The following is a 12,201-nucleotide window of genomic DNA, read 5'->3' as shown; positions in this document are numbered from 1 at the left end:
TCATCTGGTTAAAGGATAATCTTTGGAAGCAAAGTCATGCAGTCTGCATGGGGCTGAGAAAACTGGGGACAGAAGAACATTTGTTGAGTACCTATCAGATGTCATGCAGGCCAGGGGATTTGTATCATTGCACTCCTCTGATAACTGTGCAAAATCAGTATTATTATTTTGATATTATAAATAGGGGGACAGGCTCAGATTGGTGAGGTAACCAGCCCAAGGTCACACAGCTAGGGAAGCATCAGTGACTGTCTGTGTCCATTGCTATATTATCCTGATATAGTAGAGGAGGAGAGTCAGAGAGCAAGAGCTTGGTAATGTTTCGCTGGGGCTTTTCCAGAGAGAGAAATTAAGCTGACAGATACATATGTTCTGGGCTTCTCTGGTGGCTCAGATGGTAAATAACCTGCCTGCAATACAGGAAACCTAGGTTTGGTCCCTGGGTCAGGAAGATCCCCTGGAAAAGGAAATGGTAACCCATTCCAGTATTCTTGCCAGGAGAATTCCATGGACAGAGGAGCCTGGCAGACTATAGTCCATGGAGTTGCAAAGAGTCCGACACGACTGAGCGACTAACACCGACTAACATTGATACATATGGTCTGGAGTGTGAGGAGGTGGACACTGTTGTGGGCCTGGGTGAGATATCCCTCAGGATTCCCCGCCTTCCCTGCCCTTCCCTGATCTTTCTCTCACTTAGCATCTTCTGATAGCTAATGTGGCCTCTGTGGTTCCCAAGGCTGGGAAGGGGACACTCTAGATGATAGACATAAAAAACTTCACCATGGGAATCTCACATGCCCACTCACTGTGTGAGTCAGATGCTGTTCTGAGGTCTAGGTTCTCAACTGTGGTGACCCCACCAAGACCCTTTGCCCCATGAACCTTACCAGCACAACCCCGGCCTCTTGGTCTAACAGCCCCAACTGTTTTCTTTTACACAAATGTGAGTCCTCATTTACAGTTACAATGTTCTAATCACTTGTTGTTGTTGTTCAGTCACCCAGTTGTGTCCGGCTCTTTGAGACCCCATGGACTACAGCCAGGCCTCCCTGTCCCTCACTATCTCCCAGAGTTTGCCCAAGTTCATATCCATTGCATCAGTGATGTCATCCAGCCATCTCATCCTCTGTCACCCTCTTCTCCTTCTGCCCTCAGTCTTTCCCAGCATCAGGGTCTTTTCCAATGAGTTGGCTTAATATTTAAAGCCTAAGGTGCACACTCCTGTACATTATTTCATTTAACATCCATGCAACTTGGTGAGGTTAAGTATAACTAGGTCCTCCTGCTACAGACAAGGGCACTGAGGTGCAGTGAGGTTACGTAATTCGCCCAAGGTGACGCAACCAGTGACCGTCTGAAACTGGATTCAAACCTGATTTGTCTAAGTGGAAAGTCTGCTCTCTTTTCACGAGTGTCTGTTGAGTTCCCATTGCTGGGGTCAAGAAAGCAGGAAGGCTCTTGGTGCCTTTGTGAAGGAGACACAGCTCGCCTCAGAGAGCTTGGAGGACTTGCTGAAGGGCACGCTCGGGGACGATGATGGTGTTGTCATCAGATCCAGGTCTCCTGACTCCCAGTCTGGAGGACATCCTCCCAGACTATATTGCCATTCCTATCAGACCATGTAATTTCTTTTTCTGACTGGGACACGAAGCCAATAGCCAACAAGGATCACAATCTGTCTGCCTGAAGTCTCCCTCTGTTAGGAGATGAAGGCTTTTTTTTTTTTTTTTTAAATGCATTTCAAACAAGAACTAGGTTAAATCATGCTTGTATGTGTTGACTCGGCCTGCATGTCCTTGGAGAAACTCCAGGTTCCTCTTCTTGTCCCCTGGATGGCAGATGAGACTGGGTGGCTCCAACAGCATGGTGGCCTGCTCAGCTTCTGCTCTGTCTCACTACCCACCGCCCTGCACTCCTTCCAGTCACTATCTCCTGGTCCCCACCAACACCAAGTCTTCCCGGTTCCACATTCTAAATATTGCACAGCACCACTCGAGTCTAGTCCTGAGTCATCTCCCAGCTGGATTGTCATAACAGCTCCCAGCATGCCCCTGCCTACAGCCTTCTCTCATCTGTCCTTCCCACTGCAGCCAGAGGCTTCCCACTGCTCTTTAAAGCCCTTCTACTGCTCTCGATGGCCTTCATGTTCCTTCTAGATCAAATTCCTCACAGGCTGCCATTTTGGTCTCATCTCCTGCATCTGCAGTCCTTCAGCCATAATGCACCTGTCACAGCTCCTACAGCCCACCTTCCTTCCTTCCCTCTCTGTCTCAGATGCCATCCCTCCAACAACCCACCCCAGGCAATCTGCCTAATTTCTGTTCAGTTTTAAAAAGTCGGTTTAGATGTCACTTCTGCTGTGAAGACTTCCCTGACCTACTGAAACAGTGTTTCAGCCTCCTCTTAACCTCTATGGGTAGATATTTTTGTCTTCAGGATGTTCACTGCTATTAATACAAGAACTTTACCTGGCTTATGGCAGACACTCACTGTGTATTTCATTTTTTAATCGGAGTATAATTACGGTTTTGTGTTAGTTTCTGCTGTATAACAATGTGAATCAGCTGTGTGTATACATGTATCTCCACCCTCTTGCCTTCCGCTCTACCCCATCGCATCCCTCCAGGTCATCACAGAGCATGAGCTGAACTCCCAGTGCCATACAGCAGCTTCCTATTGGCCATCTGTTTTACACATGGTGGTGCATATATTTTTAAATGGACATTTCCCGTGGCTCCCTGGGATTCCTCCACAACAAGACTTACTATACAGACTATAAGTGTCCTTTTCCTTTATCCAGCTCCCAAGTAGACCAGAAGTTCTATGAGTCAGGGCCCATGGTTTCTTGGTCAATATTTTATCCCAGTGCTTAGTAGGATTCCTAGAATGCACTAATGGTCTACTAACAAGGGTTGGGTGTTGAGAGGAGGAAACCTTGGGTCTAGGCCAAGGGAGGGACATTCTGCCAAGAAATTCATTTGCTTCCAACACAAAGGTATGTTGGAGGTGCTGACATAGAGTAGGAGAATCCATCACATTGGACATCAGATGTTGGCCACAAACTAAGTACAGGCCTCCTCTGGAGGGACCCTCATCTCACTGAGATGAGTCACATGTGGGATCCCTTAGGTGCAAATGCTCAAACTCTTCTTCCAGGCAAATCCTTCTATTTCCTTTGCCCTGACATCAAAGGTGAGCTAGTCAGGGGCAGTGTGGGATGTGTCTAGGTGTGGAGCACAGCAGTTAGCGGATCCAGGAGAAGCCATGTGCTGCACACCATCAAGTTGTGTGTGTGTGTGTGTGTGTGTGTGTGTGTGGTGGGGGGAGGGTTGCACTGTGGCACATAGAGATGGCCAGAACTTTGGAAAGCAAGGGTCTTCTGAGGTAGAGCAGAGCCTGCTCCACTGGTCTATGAGTCAGGTGGTCATTAAAGCAGACTTCAAGGTGACTGTGAGGGGACTCTCCTGCCGTTCTTACCATGATCTCTACATTGCTGTGCTGGATCTAGAATACTGGTCTAACACCTGGTCTGCCAACTACTTTCCCCTCCCTCTGAGGACATCACCCTGCCCTCCACGTTCCCTGCTAGGTCACTGTTCATCCCTGAGCCATGAGGGTGCAACGGATAGTGTGGACTAGTGCCAAGTCATGTCTTGACCAGAAAGGAAGCTTTCCTGAACAGAGTGTGGTGAGAACTCCATAAACTCTCCCCATGGTTGAAAGGAGGATGCCCACTTCTGGGGAAACAGAGTCTGTACACAGAGAGTTAATATCATCCTTTTCCTTTCTTCTCCATCAACTATAATTCTTTCTCCGAGAAACTAAGTGTTCAGAAAGGAGACATGGGTCAATCCAAAACAAAAGGGTAAAGATAAGCAGAAACTGTCACAGTCAGTCACAACCCCTTATTTAGTGACCTTGAAATGAAAATCAACACTCAGGAATCTAGAATTACTAAACAATTCCTAAAAAATCAAGCAAGCTAGAAGGCAACCTCTAGTTTGATCATGACACACTTGGGGGTTCTTGTGGACATTTTATGAGTAAGCCAAGAGGAAAAGTGAGTTGGCAAAGGAAATGCAAAGGCAGAGAGAAAGATGCTCAGAGGACAAGTGGGAAAAGGTAGGGAAGGTGGGGAAGGTGGGAAGGAGGCTGAGGGGAGAGAGACAGGAAAGGAGGGTGGGGAGGGGGAGAAAATAGAGGAGGGAAGGGAGGAACACATCAAATGAAGCAAGAGAGAGAGACAGAAGGCGATGGGACAAGGTGGGGACAGGCAAAAGAGAAAGCAGTGAGTGGAAAGAACAGAAGGGGAGGGAGCTGGAGGACAGAAAGATAGAAGGTAAAAAAAGACTTGTCCTAGAGACCAGATTTGCGGTTGCTAAGAAGGTGGAGGAGGGAGAGGGATAGACTAGGAGTTTGGCATTGGTAGATGCAAGCTATTAACGCTTAGAATGGATAAGCAACAAGATCCTACTGTATAGCACAGGGAATTATATCCAGTCTCTTGGGATAAACTATAATGGGAAAGAATACTTTAAAAAAGAATGCATAAATGTGTATCTATACAAGCCACTTTGCTATATGGCAGAGATTGGCACAACATTGTAAATCAACTATACTTCAATAAAAATTAAAAAAAAAACAAAATTTAAAAACCTAAAAAAGAGAGATATTCAGGGTGAGAAAGAGGAGTTCAAGACCGAGTCAAGGTCTTCCTCAGCAGGCTCGGGATGAGCTTCTGGTCTGTGTGCTTACATACCTTAGATGACGGAAGACTCACTCTGTTGTTGGGGGCAGAGGAGAGAAAGAGAGATAGGCACAGGTATGGGTGAGTCATGGGTCCAGGCGCCTGAGGAAGACTTGAGGTGTAGCAGAGGCATATGGGGAGGGGTGTCCATTAGGAGGGCAGGAGGCAAATAGGACAATCCAGAGATGATACCAGCAGAACCAGCCACGTCTATCCTCACCCCAGGATCTCAGCCCTCACCTGAGTTGGAGACCAGATTCCTGAGGCATCTGGTAAACCCTGGCAGACCTGGGTACTCTCAGCTGGATGTGAGCTGGCCCAGGGCTGGGGAGGGGAGAGGGGAAACTGCCAAGGATACAGGCTTCTTCCGTGTAGGGCACAGCAGCTGTGGTGCCACCGATGGTGTAGCTGTAGAAGGAAACCTCGAGGGTGTAGCAATAAGAAGTGTGGTCTAGCAGCCCACCGAGGAAGCGACGGCCAGTTCCTGCTTTCACGGCATCCCGATTAAAGGACGTGCTAGACTGTGAGAGACAGAAAAAGGAGAAGAGAGTCAGGCTATGGGACCTTGAGCGAATCTTACAGCACCTCTGCGTCTCAGCTTCCTCATCTGAAAAGTCTGATATGAATCCCAATTTGCAGGATTACTATAAAGATGGGTTACATAGACTATTAAATGAAAGCACCCAGCATGGTTCTTAAATTAGTAACTGCCATTTACATTACTTTGATGACAAAGGTGCCCATAGTCAAAGCCATGGTTTTTCCAGTAGTCAGGTATGGATGTAAGAGTTGGACCATAAAGAAGGCTGTGCACCAAAGAATTGATGCTTTTGAGATGTGGTGTGGAGAAGACTCTTGAGAGTCCCCTGTAGAGCAAGGAGCTTAAACCAGTCATTCCAACCCTGAATATTCATTGGAAGGACTGTTACTTAGATCCAATACTTTGGCCACAGGATGCGAAGAGCAGACTCTTTGGAAAAGACTCTGCTGATGGGAAAGATTGAATGCAAAAGGAGAAAGGGATGGCATAGGATAAAATGGTTAGATAGCATCATTGACTGAATGGACATGAAGCTGAGCAAACTCTAGGATATAGCGGAGGACAGAGGAGCCTCTTACAGTCCATGGGGTCACAAAGAGTCGGACACAAGTTGGCAACCGGACAACAACAACAAAGAGAACCGTGAAAGCAGACACCAGGGCCAGAGCCTGACTCTGGGAGGTGCTCAGTGAGTTTCTTCTCTTGTTAAAGCTGGAGTCAGATCGGGTAAACAAAGGCTAGCTCCTCAGACAAAGCAAGTGCGATCTTTTCCAAGAGTCTCCCTCACTGACAGGTGACGGGCTGCTTGCAGGCATGGGCAGGGCTTGTTTATGTCTGTCTTTATCACCCACACAAGACACAGCACAAGTAGGTGTTCTGTGAATGTTAAAGCAAATCTAACTCAGTGAAAGACAGGGTGGCAATGGGAAGGAGGGCTGGTCTGGGGAGGGGACCTGGGGCTGGATCACAGCCAACTCTTGACTCACGTAGGAGAAGTCCTCGGCATTCTGGCAGAGGAGCTTGGGGAAAACCGCCTGCCTCTGGAACCGCTCTTCATCCTCAAAGATGTTGCCATACATGAAACCATTCATCATGGTGGAGTGGGCATGGATATCAATATAAAACTCCAGGCTTGTTTTCTGTTGAGAGAAAGGATAGCAAATGAGATGTCAGGGCCACAGAGTTTGCCTTAAACACACACACACACACACACACACACACACACCCCATTTCCTTTTGAGCTAGCCCTCTGTCTACTCAGTTGTAGCAATGTGAGGGGTTGAGAGCAGTGAGGATCAATTTCTCCTTATTTTGAACACCATCTGTCTTCAAGGTCTCCAAGCACTACCATTAACAGTCCTCTTTCGAGGTCTTCTGAAGTAATGCTACCTACCCAGAACAGTAAACACATTTATAACTAAAGGCTTTAGCAGAATTTGTTTCTCTGATTAATGAGAAATACCTTCAGGTAACACTAGTTTATTTTTATTGGGCCTGCTAATGGTTTTGCCCCAATTGGGTCATTTCTAACAGAGGGAGTCTGGGGGAAACTAAATCATGTACCCTCTTTGAAATTTTTATTTTCAAAATGGGTATTTTAATTCCAACCTCGGAGAGTTCTAGTGGGAATCCAACTCAGCAACAGTCATCACTATCATTTACTGCATAGTTAATGCATGCCAGATTCCATTCTGGGAGCTTCACATAGGACATCTTAGTTAATTCTGCTATTTAACCTCATTTCATGATGCCACACCTACTCCACAGTAGTATGTAGTGTATGGGAAAAGTAACCTTGCAATTTATAAAGATGATTGTAACTAGTCTTTCTCTGTTCTCTGCTCACACTCCCTATTTAAGGCACTCCCTACTTTGATACAGTATTATTTATTAACCTTCTCATTTATGAGTTCCCTGAAAGTAGAAAGAGTGTCTAGAAAGAACCCAGTGCCTGTTTGTGAAGGATGCTCAGTAGCCAGATGCAGAATGACTAAATAAACCACTCAGAGGGATAACTTCAGACACTGAAATGGACTGGCAGGAACTGGAGAACTCTCAGGCCCTCAGAGGGCTTTCCAGGTGGCTCAGTGGTAAAGAATCTGCTTGCCAATGCAGGAGATGCAGGAGACTTGCGTTGGATACCTGGGTCAGAAAGACCCCCCCCAGAGAAGGAAATAGCAACTCACTCCAATATTCTTGCCTGGAGAATCCCATGGACAGAGAAGTCCGGTGGGCTATGGCCCGTGGGGTCACAAAGAGCAGGACATGACTTAACAACAGAGCATGCATGCAGCACACAGGCCCTTAGAATTTCAATATCTCTCAAATCTGACTTTCTCTTCCTATATATCAGTCTGATTTATACCTATTAATCATTCCTGAGAGTAGCAGGACCTCCAATGGGGAAGGGACTTGTCCAAGTTCATGGCCTAACTGGGACTGAAACCCAGGTCTCCTGACCCATTTGCACAGTTAATGTAATACCATCAGTGAGCACCACTAAAACAGCCAAGGCAAGACCTGGCCACCTTTCCATCCACTTTCTAGCATTCAGTCCTGGGAAAGAAGAAAAATCCATGCTTAGAAGAATCCTCCCTCTGTGGGACACTTTCAAACAAAGTTAAGACCAAATGAAAACCATGTTGCTTCTAGAATGTGGGCCCGATGATTGTCATTTCATTTGCCTCAGACTTGGAGTGAAAAATTGTGTCTTGCTGAGCTCCCAGTTCTCTGGGTGGCATAAACTGCCTTCTGAGAGATACAAGATGCACAGCTCTGTGTGATATTAAACTCATCATTTTCAGCTTTGAAGGTGGAATGCACAATGATTCAACAAGAGCCCTATAAAAGTCATCTTTGCAATTTTATTTTCTTCAATTGTCTGTTTTTTCCTCTGAGCTTTTGATGAGCTGCAGAGGAAAGGAGGTGGTAGAGAGATGACTTAAAAAATGTGGAAGGAAAAACCGCAGTTTATAGCTCTGGGTATGGGCTCTATTGGAAACCAGTTTCTCTGACCTTTTGCAGATCATCTCAGGGTGGGGAGGTTGCCTGATTAGGGCTGGGAGTGAGTTAGTGAAGGAGCAAGAATTAGAACCTGGATCTTTGGAAAACCATTCTGGACTGGCTTCTACTGCCCCATCCCAACACCTAGAACCTGATGTGATTCAACTTTAAATAATCAGAAGTGAATAATATTGATTGATTTACATGCTTCAAAAGTCAATAAGAGGGACCTCTTATTCTTATGAGGCAGGGCAAAGGCTAACAGAGCTTTGCCAAGAGAATGCACTGGTCATAACAAATGCTCTCTCCCAACACACAAGAGATAACACTACACATGGACATCACCAGTTGGTCAATACCAAAATCAGATTGATTTATATTCTTCACAGCCAAAGATGGAGAAGCTCTATACAGTCAACAAAACAAGACTACAAAACAAAAACAAGCTGACGTGACTCAGATCATGAACTCTTTGTTGCAAAATTCAGACTTAAGTTGAAGAAAGTAGGGAAAACCACTAGGCCACATTAGACCAGGTATGGCCTAAATCAAATCCCTTATGATTATACAGTAGGAGTGACAAATAGAGTTAAGGGATTAGAATTGATAGATAGAGTGCCTGAAGAACTATGAACAGAGGCTGGCAACATTGTATAGGAGGTGGTGATAAAAACCATCCCCAAGAAGAAGAAATGCAAAAAGGCAAAATGGTTGTCTGGGGAGGCCTTAAAAATAGTTGAGAAGAGAAGAGAAGCAAAAGGCAAAGGAGAAAAGGAAAGATACACCCATCTGAATGCAGATACACCCATCTGAATGCTATTCCAAAGAATAGCAAAGAGAGATAAGAAAGACTTCCTCAGTGACCAATGCAAAGAAAGAGAGGAAAACAATAGAATGGGAAAGACTAGAGATCTCTCATGAAAATTAGAGATACCTGGGAACATTTCATGCAAAGATGGGCACAATAAAGGACAGAAACAGTGTGAACCTAACAAAAGCAGAAGATATTAAGAAGAGGTGGCAAGAATACACAAAAGAACTATACAAAAGAGATCTTAATGACCCAGATAATCATGATGGCGTGATCACTTACCTAGAGCCAGACATCCTGGAATGTGAAGTCAAGTGGGCCTTAGGAAGCATCGCTACGGACAAAGTTAATGGCATAATGGAATTTCAGCTCAGCTATTTAAAATCTGAAAGATGATGCTGGGAAAGTGCTGCTCTCAATATGCCAGCAAATTTGGAAAACTCAGCAGTGGCCACAGGACTGGAAAAGGTCAGTTTTCATTCTGATCCCAAAGAAGGGCAATGCCAAAGAATGCTCAAACTACTGCACAATTGCACTCATCTCACAAGCAAGCAAAATAATGTTCAAAATTCTCCAAGCTAGGCTTCAAGAGTATGTGAACTGAGAACTTCCAGATGTTCAAGCTGGATTTAGGAAAGGCAGGAGAACCAGAGATCAAATTGCCAACATCTGTTGGATCATAGAAAAACAACAAGAATTCCAGAAAAACATCTACTTCTGCTTCATTGAGTACACTAAAGCCTCTGATTGTGTGGATCACAACAAACTGTGGAAAATTCTTCAAGAGGTGGGAATACCAGATCGCCTTCCCTGCCTCCTGAGAAATCTGTATGTAGGTCAAGAAGCAACAGTTAGAACTGGACATGGAACAACGGACTGGTTCCAAATTGGGAAAGGAATACATCAAGGCTGTATACTGTCACCTTGCTTATTTAACTTAAATGAAGAATACATCATGCAAAATGCCAGACTGGATGAAGCACAAGCTGGAATCAAGATTGCAGGGAGCCATCTGTATGTCTTCTTTGGAGAAGTGTCTGTTTAGGTCATTTTCCTACTTTTTGATTGGGTTCTTTTTTTTTCTGGTATTGAGTTGTATTAGATGCTTATATATTTTGGAAATTAATCCTTGGTCAGTTGTTGAAAAGATGCTCATTATTAGAGAAATGAAAATCAAAATTACAATGAGATATCACCTCACACTGGTCAGAATGGCCAGCATCCAAAAGTCTACAAACAATAAATGCTGGAGAGGGAATGGAGAAAAGAGAACACTCTTGCATTGTTGGTGGGAATGTAAATTGATACGGCCACTATAGAAGACAGTATGGACATTCCTAAAATTCTAGGAATAAACCCACCATGTGATCCAGCAACCATGCCGAGGCATATACCCTGAGGAAACCAAAATTGAAAAATACACATGTACTCCAATGTTCATTGCAGCACTATTTGTAATAGCTAGAACATGGAAGCAACCTAGATGTCCACTGAAAGATGATGGATAAAGAAGTTGTGGTACATATACACAATATTTAGTTCAGAATATTTAGTTCAGTTCAGTCGCTCAGTCGTCTGACTCTGTGACCCCATGAATTGCAGCACGCCAGGCCTCCCTGTCCAATACCAACTACTGGAGTCTACCTAAATCCATGTCCATTGAGTCAGTGATGCCTTCCAACCATCTCATCCTCTGTCATCCGCTTTTCCTCCTGCCCTCAATCTTTCCCAGCAGCAGGATCTTTTCAAATGAGTCAGCTCTTTGCATCAGGTGGCCAAAGCATTGGAGTTTCAGCTTACTTAGCCATAAAAAGGAACACATCTGAGTCAGTTCTAGTGAGGTGGATGAACCTAGAGCCTATTATACAGAGTGAAGTGAGTCAGAAAGAGAAAGATAAATATTGTATACCAACGCACATATATGGAATCTAGAAAAATGGTACTGATGAATTTATTTTCAAGGCAGCAATGGAGAAGCAGACACAGAGAACAGACTTATGGACACAGGGAGAGGGGACGAGAAGCTGAGATGTATGGAGCGAGCAACACGGAAACTTACATTATCATATGTAAAATAGATAGCCAATGGGAATTTGCTGTATGTCTCAGGGAATTCAAACAGAGGCTCTTATCAACCTAGCGGGATGGGATGGGGGAGGTGGGAAGAAGGTTCAAGAGAGGGGACATATGTATGCCTAGGGTGATTCATTTTGATGTTTCACAGAAAACAACAAAATTCTGTACAGCAATTATCTTTCAATTAAAAAATAATTAATTTAAAAAATGTGTAAAAAAAAAGATTGCAGAGAGAAATATCAATAACCTCTGATATGCAGATGACACCACTCTTATGGCAGAAAGCAAAGAGGAACTAAAGAGCCTCTTGATGAAAGTGAAAGAGGGGAGTGAAAAAGCTGGCTTAAAATTCAGCATTCAAAAAACAAAACTCATGGCATCCTGTCCCATCACTTCATGGGAAATAGATGGGGAAACAATGGAAACAGTGACAGACTTTATTTTCTTGGGCTCCAAAATCTCTGCAGATGGTGACTGCAGCCAGAAATTAAAAGACACTTACTCTTTGGAAGAAAAGCTATGACCAACCTAGACAGCATATGAGAAAGTAGAAACATTGCTTTGCTGACAAAGGTCCATCTAGTCAAACTATGGTTTTTCCAGTAGTCATATATGGATGTGAGAGTTGAACCATAAAGAAAGTTGAGCACCAAAGAATTGATTTTGAACTGTGGTGTTGGAGAAGACTCTCGACAGTCCCTTGGACTGCAAGGAGACCAAACCAGTCAATCCTAAAGGAAATCAGTCCTGAATATTCATTGGAAGGACTGATGCTGAAGCTGAAGCTCCAATTCTTTGGCCAACTGATACGATCTGACTCATTGGAAAAGACCCTCATCCTGGGAAAGGATGAGATCGTTGGGTGGCATCACTGACTTGATGGACATGAATTTGAGCAAGCTCTGGGAGTTGGTGATGGACAGAGAAGCCTGGCATACTGAAGTCCATGGGGTTGCAAAGAGTTGGACATGACTGAGCGACTGAACAACAACAATCTTATCATATATACTTAGTAACTTT

General features: G+C 44.5%; 1 protein-coding gene and 1 long non-coding RNA gene across 6 annotated transcripts in view; one reads left to right on the top strand and one right to left on the bottom strand.

Annotated features, from left to right (window-relative positions):
* The window catches only part of AGBL4 (AGBL carboxypeptidase 4), a 1,471,661-nt gene that overhangs the window by 53,614 nt on the left and 1,405,846 nt on the right, over positions 1 to 12,201 (bottom strand). For all 5 annotated transcript variants that reach the window (XM_070786575.1, XM_070786574.1, XM_070786577.1 and 2 more), the window contains 2 exons: positions 6,278 to 6,430; positions 5,109 to 5,271 (listed from right to left, as the gene is read on the bottom strand). In XM_070786575.1, the coding sequence (XP_070642676.1) occupies positions 5,109 to 5,271; positions 6,278 to 6,430 (316 nt within the window). The remainder of the gene's footprint in view (positions 1 to 5,108; positions 5,272 to 6,277; positions 6,431 to 12,201) is intronic.
* The window catches only part of LOC139182247 (uncharacterized), a 53,158-nt gene that overhangs the window by 27,148 nt on the left and 13,809 nt on the right, over positions 1 to 12,201 (top strand). The window lies entirely within an intron of this gene.

Source organism: Bos indicus, chromosome 3 (genome assembly GCF_029378745.1).
Source record: "Bos indicus isolate NIAB-ARS_2022 breed Sahiwal x Tharparkar chromosome 3, NIAB-ARS_B.indTharparkar_mat_pri_1.0, whole genome shotgun sequence".
NCBI classification, from domain to species: domain Eukaryota; kingdom Metazoa; phylum Chordata; class Mammalia; order Artiodactyla; family Bovidae; genus Bos; species Bos indicus.
This window is presented reverse-complemented; position numbering and strand designations above follow the sequence as displayed.